The 17,062-nt window shown below is 37.8% G+C and overlaps 1 protein-coding gene across 9 annotated transcripts in view; it reads right to left on the bottom strand.

Moving 5' to 3' along the window:
- Positions 1-17,062, bottom strand: part of OXR1 (oxidation resistance 1) — a 262,445-nt gene that overhangs the window by 53,268 nt on the left and 192,115 nt on the right. For 7 of the 9 annotated variants that reach the window (XM_061373377.1, XM_061373373.1, XM_061373374.1 and 4 more), the window contains 3 exons: positions 8,995-9,077; positions 1,656-1,763; positions 370-489 (listed from right to left, as the gene is read on the bottom strand). In XM_061373377.1, the coding sequence (XP_061229361.1) occupies positions 370-489; positions 1,656-1,763; positions 8,995-9,077 (311 nt within the window). The remainder of the gene's footprint in view (positions 1-369; positions 490-1,655; positions 1,764-8,994; positions 9,078-17,062) is intronic. The other 2 variants (XM_061373380.1, XM_061373381.1) reach the window with 1 other exon arrangement.

Raw genomic sequence — 17,062 nt, 5'->3', positions numbered from 1 at the left:
GCTATTTGAGTATTCTTGCCCATGTATCACTACTACAAAATCTCAGTAAGATTAGAGACAAATATGTAACTAGTTCTGAAAAATAACAAATACAGAAATGCAACAGGAACTAGTATTTAAGATTTCAATGTGCAAGGATAGTAATTCGCTACAAATAGCTTGCCTTCAAAGCAGTTTTCACATAGAAAACTCATTTACGAAGACTAAAAGCTTATATTTACTTCTAAAAAGGTACTATTTTACTTTTCAATTTAGTGATGTTAAATACTTTCTCCCCAGAATGAAAGGATAGTTTAAGAAGAAAGCATAGCACCTGTAACATTTCTCTTGTAAGGGAAAATTAATTTCAAGGACAACAGGTATACCTACATTTACTGCAGCCTTGTCAAGCTCTGCTTCGGAAGATGTAGGTGAGAGGGGACTTATAGGACTTAGAGAGGGGGAGCTGTCCACACTAGAAATGTAGTCTGGGTCAGGAACATACAAAATCTATAAAGAAGATATAATGTAGTTAGAAGTTATGCTTTCAGTTTTACTTTAGATTTCCCAGCAGGAGTGTATTTCCTATGCTTTCTCAAAATAAGCCATACAAAATCATTCCTGTTCCTATTAATTTTAACAGAAATTATGAGTTGATGAAATACGTATCACACCAAATATTACTAAATTTTAGCTTTTAAAGTTTTTTAAAGCAGTTATTTTGAGATAAGATTGATTTCTAGTCATTAAGGATTGATTTTAGTTGTAATAGAAAAGTTCACGTAGACAGCATTAGAAGTATACAGCTGGGCAGAAACACCCAATACAGTGTTCAAGGAAGACCTGCCCTATTATTTCTCTGCTATTTGAGTAACCGAGAAACAGCCTGGGGAACAAGTTCATAGATGCAGCTCTTAGCACAGGGGTGGGGGGGGGCGGCAACAAAACAAAACCAAAACAAAGTCCCCAAACTAACGAACCAAACAAAAAAATTAAACTAACCCAAAACAACTGTAGTTATTCACCCCCCTTACATACATTAGTTTGGCCGTGGTAGGCTTTCAAGCTACTTAGACAGTTTTGCAATCAGAAATAAACACTGGATGTTTTCAAACAAAGGGCTAATACCAAATGGCCAATAGTTTTCAGTTGTTTCCAGGCCTGGCTTTCAAAGTGAAAAATGAATGCAAAAGAAGGAAATGAAAGAGATAGAAGCAATGGTGACCCCTAAGAAGTGAATGAAAGTTCATATACTGCTGGTAAAGACAGCAAGTTTCCAGACTGGAAAAGAAACATTATTCAGTTTATTAAAATAGAATTGCAGGCAGGAATGTTGTTTGTATGTTGTAGCCTGAATTTGTCTTCCAAGTTGGTAAACAGACTGCTATATTTAAAGTAACAATTTAGCTTGTACCCAAGTGTTATTATGCCATTAAGTGTATTTAGCTTTAAAAGTCCTCTGATCTTATTTAAGAGAGACAGGTAGCTTCATGAGATGTCCCCCTTTTAGGCAGTTAATAGGCATAAGGAATCACAACCTAGAGAAAAATGAAAAACTCTTTTACAAAGCCAATAGGAAAACCAGAAATAGAAGTAGTTTAACACTTCCTCTGGTAGAGATTAGAAACAAAAGGAAACCGGTCTTTGTTGGATAAATAACATGTATAGTGTAATACCTGTCCAGGAACGACTGCTCTGGAGAAAAGCTTATTTAACTGAACCAGCTCATTGGGTGTTGTATCAAATTTCAAGGCAATACTGTTTAAAGTATCTCTTGATTCCACCTGTATCAATTGGGAAAACAAAAAGAAAAACAAACCTGTAAGAAGTTAGTTCAAATAGTTGCTTATGAATTTTATCGTGTGTAAATTTACCAGGATTTTGATGAACTGTAGGTCTTTATGACTGTCATCCCCTACCCCACTCCCCCCCCCCAAAAAAAAAAAACAAAACCAAACCAAATAAAAAAAAAACAACAAAAAACACCCCAAACAATCACAAAACTGAACTACAAAACTCCACATGAAACTAAACTCCCAGAAATACACCCACCCCTAAACATGAGGATACCACAAGAAGATACCTGCCTTCCCACTATGCTTCCCTGTGGCCAGAAGTGTCTGTCACACATACTAAGCTGTAGGCCCAGCTACTGCACCAGAACTTGAGGTCTATAAATTCATTTCTGGGTACCAGTGGACCAATGCACAATTGTCTGGTTACACAGAACCCTTTTTTCCCCAAAACCTCACTTACAGAAAAGCTGAAGCAATCGCTAAATGCAAACAGTCTCCTCCTACTGAAATAAGCTTCTGTTAACCTGTCTTTCAAGTAAAAACCTTCACTGAGATAAAAAGCAAAAGTACTGAAGCAAAACAGGTCAAGTAGGCTGACAGCAGATGGAGCATAAGCATTTTGAGTAGGTGATTCCCAAGTAAAGAAAGTTTTTTTTTCCAAGTTATTTTCACCCTCATTTTCTAAAACACAGCCAGTATGAACCAACAGAAGAAAGTTTTATTCACAGAGAATATTTCAGAATAAAGAATTCTCAGCAGGCATTTAAGATAAGGGATATGACAAGGTAGCGTACAACCAAAATAAGTTCATTGCACGATGCACAGGGCTTCATGAACACTGTACCTGGGAAAATAAGAGAAGATGAACCAATAAAGCAAAGCTATGCTTGTGATGCTAAACATGGAGCACAGCTAGAAAATAAAAAAAATAAAAAAAATTCCATTGCCTCCTGCCTTAAATGTCTTCTCAGGTGTCCTTCTATTTACATCTGCAGAAGCTATACACCTTCCACACTATATGAGTAGCAAGTATTAGACTATTTACTCACAGGTTTAATTTTTCCTCCTATTGTCAGGCTGTTCTCTTAACTAACTTCTTTTGATAATTACAGAAAAGACTGCTTTCTCTTTTAAATTCCCTCTACTTAATTTTCAAGGAAAAAGTAGGGAACGGGGGAGTGAAAGTCAAACACACACTTTTCTTCATAGCAAAAGCCAGCGGGTATCATGAGCTGACTGCATACCCACTAGATATCTTCCGCTCTTCATTCGCTTCACAAAAATGTGTAGCACCATGCCTTGTATGCCTTGTCAACTGTTACTAGAATGAAACAACAGATATCCTCTACTTCTGTTTGAATGATTAAACTGGGGCAGAAAACAGAACTGAGGCTAGGGTGAAGGGAGTGAAGGAAAAGTCTTGGAGCATACACAGCTTTTCATAGTGCTTGCCCCAAGAGTAGACCTTGGACTTACACAGTCACAGAGAAAAGGGCAGAGTCTGAAACCAAAAGACTAAACCACCCTGCTTTCATGACCATGCTACAGTGGAGGTAAGTTATAAAAAGTATACATTCAGCTAGCCTGCCTCCAACTGTACTCTGTGGTGGACTGTGCCAGTTGAATTAATATGTTCCATGTAACTAATCGGCATTATACATTTTGCTGTCAGTAGACTATAACAAGGCACATTTATTCTTCACAGAAACGGCAAACATTTTGCCAGAATAGAAAAATATACGTCTACAGGTTACAGCGTTAGTTAATATTGAGTGATTAAATATTTAAACATTTTATTTGCATTGCAAGAATAGCTGGCAAATGGAGTTCCTATTGGCTGCAATGCAAAAGTAGTATATCAAAATTTCATAATTGCTCCTCAAAACACATTCCCACTTAACTGTTCCAAAGCTTAGCTTAACACTGAACAGAATGTTCATCCCAAAAGAATTCAGGAAAATAAATGCTCTCTTTTTATTAACTTTTCAAAGTTATGTCACATTAGGGAACACATGTCAACAGTACAGGAATAACCAAGTGTAACTGACAGATACAAAGAGAAGTGGGTTGTCCTAAAAAGATAAATCAGCTCCAAATATAATGTACTTCGAAAGTTACAGTTCAACAGATAGAAACAGAGGGCAATTTGGGATACTAGCATAATTAAGGTTCCTAACAGTTGAAGAATTTCCTTCCATACAGAGTTCATTATCATTTAATAAAGGTGCATTTGTCAGTCTAGATTCACTAAAGCAAAAAGATAGGGTATGGCCAAAAACATGGCAATTAGCTTATTTTAGATAATTTTCCAATTCTATAGTGACAATTCTTTAGATAGGAAGCCACTAAGCTAAACAAAGCAGCAAGCATCTCTCTCCAGCAGTATTTCAGATATGACTCTATTGTAGTAGCTCTTATTAATTCAGTACTGCATTATCATGCAGATATACAAAAAATAAGAATATTCTCATATGCCACTTTTAATTGGTTCTAAAGCAGAAATCAAATTAGAGCCATAATCGGACCAGAAATGTACTACTTGTTGCACAGACAACAAAATTTGCAACCAAAATAAGGAACGGTGTTTCCATTAGAAGCTCGAGGGCTGTAAAGATGCTCAAAGGGCTGGAGCACCTCTCCTAGGAAAACAGGCTGAGAGCTGATCTTGTTCAGCCTGAAGAGAAGGCTCAGGGGAGACATTACAGAAGCCTCCCATTACTTAAAGGGGCCTACAAGAAATCCGAGAGGGACTTTTTACAAGGGCATGTAGGATTAGGACAAGGCTTTTAGCTGACAGATGGGAAATTTAGATTAGATACAAGAAGAAATTCTTCCCTGTGAGGATGGCAAGACACCGGGACAGGTTTTCCAGAGAAGCTGTGGCTGCCCCATCCATAGAAGTGTTCAAGGCCAGGCTGGGAGAGACTTTGAGCAACCTGGTCGAATGGAAGGTGTCACTACCCACAGCAGGTGGTTGGAACTATATGAGCTTTAAGGTCCCTTCCAACTCAAACTACTCTATGGTTCTGTAATTCAGAAGGTCTCCTAAAACAAACTGTAAAGTGAGATGCAAAAGCCTTGCCCAAATCCAAAGTTTGCTCTCACATGAACGTTGGAGGACATTAGCTGCTAGGTAGGTATTCCTTAGGTATCACTTAATGATTGAGACATTTAAGAGTAACTCATGCCACAGTATACAATATATTAAAAGCAGCCAATTAAAACCCACAAAGCTTAAGCACTTCAACAGTGCATTCACTCTTTTCAGCCTTCAGAAAGAAAACCATCTGGTGAGATCTCTTGGCAGCTACAGGTTTTATCTCACAATCAGGAGCGCACGAATGGCAAATATAAGCTTCCTTTTCATATTTGGCTGTAAAATTTGCACAGGCACATCTCTGCACTACATGGGATTTTCAGAGACCAGCACTGATACCTTCTTAAAACAAAGCAACTGTGCATGTAATAAAGACTTCCTGAAGTATCTCCTTATTTTCCAAATCTAAGATCTATTTTCAATTCTCAGATTTTCTGCCATTAAAAAAAAAAAAATCTGAACAGTCAAAAGCTGAAAAAATAACTTTGTTAAAAAGCGCAGCTTAAGAATTATCAAATTAAAAACATGCCACAACATACCACAGCCACCCCCCAGCTTTTCCAATCATTTTTTCCTCACTCAATACTGGAAGAGAGGGCGAAAAGTCATAATAAACAAACTTTGTAAATATTCAAATATTAAAGCACTATGTGCTTTAATAATGTAACTAATTCCCCTTTTGAGATGAAAGGGGGGGGTCATAAATGATGAACAATGACCCCATTGTTTCATGATTTTAAGAGAACGGCAAAGATTTGTTCCAATACAAGTACACCTCTAAAAAACCACCACAAGACATGTGAAAATACTGTTTTATTCCCTGAAACAACTCAAAATAGACTTGAGCTGCCCAGCTGGTGTCTTGAAGTGGCTCAGTACATACCATGCATTCGCTCAGCTTCCTTCAGTATACTGACTCAAATATAAAGCTTGAAAGATACTGATTAATGAAAATGTAAAAAGAAAACAAGAATCACTTATTCAGGATTGTGTTAACATACACAAACTGCTTTGTACAGTAACTGCTGTTGAAAAAGAGCATCTCAGAATATTAAGTTGTTTCCTATACTCAATAGCAAGAGCTTCTAGTCATCAACTCTTATACAGAGATAAGACACACAAGACCTCACTACCTAGTTACTCCTACTATGGTCACTTACATATGTATACAAATAAGTCTAAAATTCTAAGTTGACTAATTTTTAATACATACAACTAGATACAGAAAGAGCCACTTAAGATCCATAGCTTCCATCTTTCTTCTCCAATAGAATCCCAAATTGAACACTCTTTTCACTGTGTTCCTACTTGAGCAGCGGTACATCTCATTATCCCTTTCCCGTTAACAGAGCACTACTTTTACACACAGATTTGACAGGTGTGCTTGTGTGCAGCAGTAGAGAAATAGATTCAGAGTCATCACTAACCATGGTTCAAACTGCCTCCATTTCTGTCAGATTAGCAACTGGTGAAGTTATTTAAACAAATTATTTAAAACCAAATGAACTTTTTTGTCATTGCATCTCAACAACTGGAGTTCACTCATTCTTCCGTTAAAAGTCAGGCACTGACTACCCATAAACCAGAGTACACAAATAGGCTTTTAAGAAGAATTTCAAGGCTAGTTGTCCAAGAACCAGAAAAAACAAAACAATAGTTTAAAAGCATTAAAAGGAGCTAACAAAATTGAAGACATGGGAAGACTAGAAGGAGAGGTGAGGAAAAAGGGGTAACAATTCGCCTGGACAACTGACTGTGAATTCTGAAATAACAGATAATATCAATTTGCATCTAATGTGTTGACTGACATTCAGAAAAGGAGAAACCATATTAACTTAAAAAATATCTGTTCACAGTATAGACAGTAACAGTGAACATAAACCATTTTTCTGTATCCTTTAGAGGCAGCTTAGGACTTGCTTCCTTCACTTCATACCAACTTTTGCTGACATCTTCTTGCTGGCGCTACATACAGAACAGCAGTTCAAAGTTTTTATGCTTCCAGAATAAAACTTTAATATTAAAGCTGAAGCCAAAAAGCAGTTAAAGACAAAATGTATTTGATTGTATATTTATCCCCAATGTAATATTATTTAAAAAAAAAAATTCTGGTGGGAAGTCTATTTCACCTTAAAAACCCATAGCCTGCCTCAGTGAGATGCCATCTTGCTCCAAACTTCAGGAATACAAGTAAACCCTTCCCTCCTAAAACTATGTAGCTACTGGAAAACTAAACACATTAAATTATTAAAAAGCACATCCCTCCCAAACACAAAAAAAAAAAAAACCCACAAAAAAAGTAGAAGCCCACTAACTTTTCAAGAGTACTCCTGTTTGTGTGTGTGTCTGATGTCTGCCTTTATTCTTCTGCTTCTCAGAGCAGCAACACATGCAGATGCACATGCGTACGTGCTGTTGCTTTGAGAGGCAGCAGGACTAAGGAAGAAATCAGACATAAGTTTCTCTCTCTGCATGTATTAAAAGTCATAAATAATAACTGTACCAAGGTATCACAATAATTACCAGACCTATCTTAGACATAGTGAACATAATTTCAGTTTCTTAAGGTTAGATCTGTGTATTTCACTAAAACATAAGCACACAACATATAACTGAAGCTCTGAAAATTTATGTTACTTAAGTACTTCATGAGTACTTCAAGACCAGACAAAATAGAGCATTTGTGTAGCCGAAATGCAGCATGCTCCATACATGCAACAGCCTCCTTTAGAACTGGACTAAGTTTAATGACAAAAAGTCTTCGATTCTTATGAATTGCCTTTTCGTCTCACCAGGAAGCAATGCATACTTCAGTATGCACTAAAAAAGTTATTTTTTGCAATCAAAACCCCACCTACTGGAGCACAAAAAACTGCAGAAGTACATGGCAACTTGACACAAATATACTGATGTTAAGAAGGAAAGCTTGGTGCTTTAGCTCTGCCTGGAATGCTATGTATCAAGGTAAATGCATACACATGGTATCAAGAGAAAACTTGAGGGATTTACTGCCTGAATAGGAACCCCAATTTTACAGAGTTACACCTGAGCATTTTTTCCAATAATTTCAGACAAAATGGGGTTAACGTAATAGAAACAACAGTCACATTTACCATTCTTCAGCTGCTGGAACCTAAGCAGCAGAAATTTCTTTTTTGAATTTCAAGAAGTCTTTAGGTTAGAATTATATTAAAATTCCCAATACAAACAACACTAAATGCTTCTAGATCCAATATACAAATCCTGTGCCCCTCTCTAAATGATTATCACACCATTCTTGCATCATAGTGAAGCCATATCACAGCTTGGCTTAATGCAAAATTAAGAGTTAAGTCTTTCCTGTATCTTATACTTGGAATAAGAGAACACCAAGAGGTCAAGTAAAGACCTTTTATAAAGAAGTTCTCAGTTTTATTTTATCCTGTCCAGCTTCAAAAGCACTCAAAGCTAGCTGTTATAGACTTACCTATTTTCATGTCAACCCTATAAATGTTATTTATAGGCTTAATTATATTTCCAGTATGTAACATGACAGATACTTCTCACTTCAGTTTCCCTTAGTAACCACAAATGTGAAAAGCTGACTGCAGCATAGTTTGAGGGTCATTTCAAGAACAGAACAGGCAGAAAAAGGCTCCATTTTCAGATACTGCTGCAGAAACAGATCTGTGCAGTAAAAGGTATAGATCTACAAAAATCATTAAAACACCAGAAGGCCAGTATTGAGATATAGCTCCCCCCCCAACTTCATTCTGTTATTTCTCCTGATATCAACAGTTTATCAATAATGCTGAAAGCAGGGAACTTCCACATGATTTTATAGTTAATGTTATTTACTGTTTCTAACTAGTTACCTAAAAGTGAATGTTCAGATTGATTGGCTTGTTTTTTGAAGAAAAACTGAAACCAAACAAACCCCTCCAAAAAACAAAAAACAAACCTAAACATTACTCAGGTACTATTAGCTAATTTCCAATTTAATACCTGCCAAAATAAGCCATTAGATACACACAATTCTAAGCTTAATAGGTAATGCAAATTATTGTTTTGCTTATATTTTGTAATGCAACTAAGTCTGCACTTGCTATGCAACGACATTCTAACAATAAAGCAGTAACTTACAGAATATTCAATAGTCCCTCTAGGCTTTTGAAAAGACATTCGCCGCCCATCTTTCTTGTCTGGGGTCTTCTTCTGGCCAGTGTCTGAAAAAAATTGAGGCAATGTGCGTGTTAAATTCATTTTACTCTCTCAGTAATGTCACAGGCTGCTGACTACAGCCCCGTGGGCAGACATCTAATTCACCAGTTAAAACAGCTTGCTCCTGGTGACTCTGTCTAACAGACAACCGGCTGCTGTAATAGGAACTTCATTCCTCTGCAATGCTTTAAGAATTTGACCAATACAAACCCCTGATAACTGGGAACCAACTAACTGCTCTCCAGGAAGCTACTAATGAAGGAAGACTAAACAAGAGATTGACCCCATCAGGCAAGCAATGTTTCTGAACTACTAGGTTTAACAGATGCTGTATCACACCCATCCTGCTTTCATCTTAGAAGGGACGTGATCTAGAGTTCCTGTATATTTGATCTAGTCAGTGCAGATTTTTTTTGTTACTGCTTGGTAAGTACACAGCATTTAAAGCTTTTGTATAAAACAACACTAGCGTTTAACTTCAGAGTTATCTGGCCATAGATATACATACAGCCTGTACATACACAATATAGATTCTAAATAAATAAACATCACAAGTTAAGAACTGTTCTTTTTACTGGGGCATTGTATTTTGATGACTTCCATTTCACAGGCCTGAACCTTATATTATACCAATTTTTTATACCATATTTTATACTAATTGGCTTGATACTTATGATAAACACAATGCAACAGTGTACTTACATGATTCGACCTAAAGCCTTTTACATCTCTAGAAAAAAGTGGGGGGTTTAGCATCCATTTATATACACACATTAATTTTTGAAATTAATCTCTTAAATTAGGTCTCTGTCACAAAGACTCCACCTTGAATAGTTAAATACCTGCTATTAAGGAGCCCAAAATATTTACATGAGATATGTTTTTATGCCACAATGGGATTAGTTATACTCCCATTATGATACAAATTTTTGTTACCATAACTGAATATATTTAGTCAAATATTTCAAAACAAATTAATAGAACAAACAAACCTTACAAAACAGACAAATACTTGCATGAATTTCACATACCCCATCCCAAAGTTCACAGACAGTTGAAACTACCAAGATACAGGGTAGGGTGGGTGATAGACCAAACCAAAACCAGGTAAAACTCCCCAAACAAGTTATATAGCAAGTTCTGCAGTGCCAAGAAAGAGGGAGAGAAACATCTTACAGTTGCTACAACAGGGCAATCTGCAGAGGACAACAATAAAAGTGATTTATATCAGACTGAACGTAAGTAGTCTCCTGGGGTATTTTTTTTATATAAGGGAGTAAATACTGGACTAATTCTACTTTTTTATATCTTGAAAAAAGTCTGATGGAGAATGTTCCCATACCTACAAGATAAAAATTCATCTATTGATTATATTACTTATGGTAATACAGTTATGAATGACAATCAAGACTCTAAACCTACCTCAAAAAATTTCTAGATATTCTGAATGCTGAGGCACTGTAACTCTGCCTCCTGTCTTCATTCAAAACATTAAAAGCTATTTCTTCCTTTAGTTACTAATTGTAGCTTTAAAAAAGTTACATAAATGAAACCTTAATTTCCGTTTATATTAGTAGCTTTTAAAGGCACAAGTAACGTCTCTAAGAGGAAATTAAGCCAACTCAGTAATGAATGGCATCACTCTAAGCTTGTGTGTAGACTCAACAGCAGACATCATTCACCTCTTCCAGGTCAAATATTTTGCTGCTGAAGTCTGTACCTGACTTTGCAACAACAGATGCCTCCCCCCAGGAAGCTACTGAAAAACAACTGCTTGACTGTAGCTCTTCCAAACTTTTCAGCCCATATCAAAGCTTTGCTAGTAGCCTAATCATTTACTTGAAACAACAGTCTGGTTCACATACTCCTAAGCAAAAGTCAAAGAACGTAGTTGAAGACAGACGGACCTCATACAGAATTCCATATGTGCCTTAATTATATATAGAACATCCCTATTGTAAAACAAGCATCTTCTTCCCCTGCTGCTGGCCCACCCCCCCCCCAACAGAAATAGAGAAGCCCTATACTACAAATGTATCTACATGCTTCATTCATATATAGCCCAATGTTGTTTGTGTCTATTAATTTTCTTTCCTAACTGAAATTTAAGCTTCCTTTTTCCTCCTTAGTTCACGTATAAGTATCTAAAAAGTCTGCAGACAGGTGCCACTCAAGAGATCAAGATAAGTTATCTTCAGTAATTGAGCAGTAGAATGTCTTGCACAAATAACCATTTCTGTTTCTTATGCCAGAAATAAAAAAAGGAAGGAAAGCCACTTGTTCTTCAGGGCGGGAGGACCTGCTGCTTTAGACTTCAGGGTACTCTAACTTCAGTAAAGGAAGAACCACTGGGTAGAAGAGGTGGGGAAAGAAGGTCCCTGTTGGAGGCACCCTGGAGGAAAGCAGATGCCAGAGAAACTCCTACCACAAATTCTCCAGGAGATCATTAGCTGCAGTTTATTGTAGGTTGTTATTTTTATTTAATGTTATTCCCTCCCCTACTTAAGAGTAAATCCCACCCTTCTCATGAGTGCCCACTTCCATTCCTTCCCTCTGTGGTAGCATTCCTTTGCCTTCAGTATATGGATATGGATTCAGGTGTTTCATAACCTGATGAAAAAAAGCCCCCCAAGTCAAGAAGAGCTGGAGGCAGGCAGGGCTGAAGCAAAAACTTGGGCTTTTGTAAGATTACAAACCAGGGCTTTGACAGTACTGGCCACAGCTGTTGAAGCCCACACCTCTGCCCACTGGCCGAGTGCTTGAGCTGCCAGTTCCTACAGAACACATCCATTTCACCTAACGTCTTAGAAACAAAACTAGGAAGTATTTCAACTATAAAAATAGGTCACAGTAGCAGAGACATAAATTCAGCCTTTGTTGATGGCATACTGCAAAGCCTCCAACTACTTCTCACTGAATGAGCCAGCTATTTATTTTTGAGAGATATGTAAACACATCTTTCAGCCATCCTTGTGCTCCTAGTATTCTAGGGAGCACACGAAAACGGATACAGCGTAGGAAGCAGTGGTCTGAAAAGATCTCAACACCACTGAGTCTCAGTATTATCCTTTCATTTTACTCATTTCCTGATGGCAACTGCTGAACAAAGCTCATCTCATTAGGTCACACACAATGATTATCTCGTCTGCCAGCAGAGACTACCAAAGGCTGATGTACTCAGACCACAAGAAAAACCTGACATCACTGAATAAGCTGCACACAGCCTCAAGAGTCACCAGCAACTTGTTGGACATGGGATCTGTGATGCTAGGTTATCAGATGTCTAGCTGGGCTGTTTCAGAGAGCAACAAGACCAGACCTTCCATAACATCAGGGTAGATGCTTTAATTCTGAACTACCATTTTGCAGGCCTGGGCCTTCACAACAATTTGAAACACTAAGTGAAAAAGGACATACCAAATTCACAAATGATAAGAAAATATTTCCACTGTCAAGGATTTAAAAGACTTACTAGAAATACACAGAAGACAGTGCTCAAAATGACACTGGACCAATATTTATTCATAATGAACACATGCAGAAATTCAAGATTAAACAACTGTAGCATAAGAATGGTTACATATAATCAGCATAACCAGAGAGAAGGATGAACTGTTCCAACATATTTATACAAGATAGGAAAATGGGTTTTGGGAACATACAGTTTATAAGTAAGGCAGCTTTAGCCTCAGAATATGTAACAGCCAGTGGCATTATTCAACAGAAATTTGAAGGCAACTGAAGTTAAATTCCAACATTTGTGGCGGAGTATCAACTAACAGCCTTTATATGGTCTTGTGCCACTGAATTTTGGTTGGCTGGAAATATTCCTGTGGCACTGCTAGTTCAAACTGACTTGACAAGAGTGACATTTCTCATTTAGCATGTTATCTGAGGTGAATGGTAGACCTTCATTTTTCTGTTTGCTGGTCCTTCTATAGCACATCTTTCCGGCAATAAGAGCTGGTAAAGAGAACTCAAGATTTGTACTGTGACTAACAATGCGACAATACATGCTAAGAACTGCTTAGGAGTATCTTCAAGCTCTGCACATAACAGGAATGTATTAAATTTTTCTTTACTATTTTTCTGCATGATAAACTTAAAACTCAAAATACCTTGCAATGCTTCTCAGCTGTTGATTTTCCATTCTTTTCTATGTTAACAGCAATTACAAAGATCACTTTTTCCAGATGAATAAATTGATAAACAGACATCCTTCGAGATAAAGCAAGTAAGCTGGAAAAGTCAACGCAATGACAATTGCTTGTAAGTAATAACTGAGATTAATATGATCTAGATGAGAAAAAGATGATTCATTCCCTCTTATCCCCCAACAAGAACTGTAAGTTACGCATTAGATTTACATGTGTTAAGAAAAAGGCAGAGGCGGTAACCTTGTTAAATGCTTGTCTAGGACGCAGTTTTCACAGGATCTTAAAAGAAAAAAAAACAACACAAAAACCCCACAAACCCATGGGGTAACATACAGGGTAAAGATTTTTAAAAACTGAATCATAAAAAAGCAAGGAAAAGAAGTCTCTTTTATTAAATATTTACAAATACACTGTTACTTAGCAGCACATGAAGCAACTTTCTAATTGATAAAACAGAGGAGGCAAAGATATTACATCTTTATTAGTTCTGCTTAACAGCCATTAGACCTTTAAATCCTATTAATATATAAACAAAAAAGATTAAAGTAGGAAATTTCATATTCCGTAAGGCCTGGTGACTTGGATTTCTGAACAGCAGGAGCTACATCTCAATAGAGGGACTATCTCATTGATCCTCCTCCCTCTCCTGCAGACAGATATGCTTATGCTAATTACTGAAATATTCTCAGTTATCTTCCAGTGTCTTAAGAACCAGAAATAAATAGGCCTTAATAGTAGCCTACAAGATGCTCAGAGCCTGCAGTTTTCTAGCCAAAATGGTAGGTTTTCAGACCAAGGCAGCATCATAAACAATGCCCCCTTTAATGCCCTCTTTAAGCAACTGCTACTTGTGATTCAGTCTAACAAAGTCATGCTCTCAACACTCTTGATCCTTATCACTGCTCTCCACATGATGCTTTTGTTCACATTTTTCTCAACCAAAATCCCAAACTAAATGCATCCAAGACCTCGTTAATACTGCGTCAGCACCTCAACATACCAAAATTTTCCTGCAACAGACTCAGCACCGATTCAAATTATTTTTGTGATCCCCCTAACACATGACAGTAAGCCTCCTTTCCTGTTCCATCTGAAATATGCATGTATACAGTTTAGTCATTTTATAAGTTTACTGCATTAGGTTTGCAGATGACATCAAACTGGGTGGCCCAGGCAACAGACTTGAGGGCACGATTACCGTGCACAGGGACCTGGAGAGGATGTAGGATCAAGCTGACAGGAACCTTACAAAATTCAGCAGAACACTCCTCCACATGGGAAGGAAGAGCCTTTGTGCTGTACAGGGTGCCACCGTCTGACCAGGGAGCAGCTCTGATGAAAAACCCCTCCTGTACCTTCTAGCTAACTTCTACACAGATATCAAGACAACAGAACCAGGCTCTTCAGCAATGTACCATGGAAGAACAAAAGACAACAGACATAACAGACCAAAAGGAGAGCTTCTGACTGGATAAAAGGTAAAAATATAACTGCCCAGAGCAGTTGTCAAGTTTCCATTCTTGGACATTTTCAAGGCCCAGCTGATAAAGCACTGAGAACCTAACCTGAGAACATTGCCTTCCCCACTTTATGCAGGACTAAACCATCTTCCTTGCAATCTGAGTTATCGATAACTATAACTCCTCCCCACATTCCTCTGGTAGGTAATGAAGATGCATGAGGCCATCACCAAACCAAGCTCGAGGAAAATCCACACATGTAACACAATGAGGCACATTGCTTACTGACGCACAGAAATTTATCATTCATACATGTAGTAAGTTGAGAAGCAGCCACGTGCATGCAGGATGTCATAAAGCATCAGCTTCAAAACTGTTTTAATGCTGGAAATGGGAATTAACCAGAAAAAATAAGACAGGAATGAAACATGACGAGTTAAAACAAAAATGCAATGCAGTCAAAGGACACTAAATTACTAGAATAAGCTACACTTAGATTATAAACTAACTTGGCATATAATTGGAGCTCCTATAAACTGAACTTCAGTAAAACATTTGATACATCAGAATCCTGTTGAACAGCAAAAGTCGACTAGGAATTGTAAACTATGTCAAAAATTCAGTAGAGGGGAGAGTGAAATAGAAACTAACAGAATGGAGAGGTCTATTAATGAATTCCCCAATGGACTAGTTTTGAAACCAGTTCAACGGTACATCAGCAAACAAACTCAGAAGCACAATCAACAACAAAGGCTGCAGAAAAAGTCCCAATGCTTGGAGGAAAAAAAAATGAAACAAACCAACCCAAAACCAAACCAAAACAACACAACAACTAAAAAAAACCCAGTGGGGCAAGATATAGCAGTACAAACCATAACATGAAGTATCACATGCACCAAGGGAATAGTCAAGCACTTCTATATACTAGTAGCGCGTAAGTCGGAAGATTGTGCATACATTAACATATCACAAGATGACTGAGTCACCAGCCCGATACATTCCAAGACTACATTTGCTTCTTATGCTTGTACCCACTGAAGTATTTTCAGACATGAAAGTGAAGCATTAGCGTTTTTGTAAAGGGTGCTGGTACATTTCACATGTGCTTCATCCGGAACAGTATGTACAAGAAAACTTGCAGAAATTTGTCTCTCCAGTTTGAAGTCTCTCTCATACTTATTATACACCTGTTAATTTCTTGAAAATGAAGTACTAAGGATGAGGTGAAGAAATCACCTACCATATTCTTATGCCTGCTTTATTCTGAGACAGACTTCTAGAAGATACTAACTTTTACAGGAGGACTTGACAGATGTACTGTAACTTGGCCCTGCACATTTATCTTTCAAATGCACTGCTGCTGCCTTCATCATAGTACAGAGGACTCACAAGCCACATGGCTTAACAGTATACTGTGTATGGTTACCTTACTGGCCAACTCAAAAAATGGATGGGAAAAACAGAAGTGCATAAACCCACAGGCCACACAGTTCAGAACTGATAAAGTTAAGCCTGAAAGAGAACAACAACAACAAAAATTCTTTTAATAGAAGGCAGCTAGAACAATTTCTCTGACAGACTGGTTAAGAGGATTCTCTAAGCAAGTAATTCTGAATGACTGGTTTTCATTTTTTAAACTTCTGTACTTTTGAGAGACATACTGCAGGAAGTCAAGCTTGCCTGCGCAGTACATTTTCTCCATCTATGAAGTGACTGCAGACAGAAGTGAAATGAAAATGCTTAGGAGGGAAGAAGGATGAGACTCCAGGCATGGATTCATATCCTCACAGAATCCAAGTGTTACCTGGAGAAATGGCTTAAGTACATCTACTTCAGCCTCCAGCCTGAAACAGCAATACTGTCAACATCAAATTAGGTCAGCTTAAAACTGTACACTGTACCAGGGATGGACCACTATCCTATGTGAAGTTTACTCTGTTGTCAAAGACCTCTCCAGCCAAAACTCGTGACCTACTCTCTTCTCAGGAGTAAGAGAAGAGAAAAGAAGGGGCAGCAGTCATGATTAGATTGCCTCTAACCATCATGGTCTTCTCTTTGCAAGGTTACAGCCCCCTCACAGGGTATATGCCTTTACCTACAAGATTTCCTATCTCGATTTACGGAAGGCTTCCAAACCTTGCATACGCTTACCAAACCAGCACAATTACCAATTTAGTCTTTATGCAAGATGCCCCTGCACCTTACAGACTATACAAAAGAAAAGCTTTTATGAAGACGGTCCTTGTCTGCTCCCGCAGTGATCCGAATGAGTCGAGGGGTCCCTCTGGGAAAAATTCCTGAGGGGACTAGGGAGCCCTGTCCTCAGCGGGTCCTGCAGCCGAACAGAGCTGGTCCCATCTGGGCTGCCAAAAT

This window comes from Neopsephotus bourkii, unplaced genomic scaffold, assembly GCF_033783945.1.
Source record: "Neopsephotus bourkii isolate Nb327-2 ecotype Australia unplaced genomic scaffold, CSIRO-AGI_Nbou_v1 NB_1630, whole genome shotgun sequence".
Classification (NCBI taxonomy): domain Eukaryota; kingdom Metazoa; phylum Chordata; class Aves; order Psittaciformes; family Psittacidae; genus Neopsephotus; species Neopsephotus bourkii.
The sequence above is the reverse complement of the archived record's forward strand: the minus strand, read 5'-3'. Positions and strand labels throughout refer to the sequence as shown.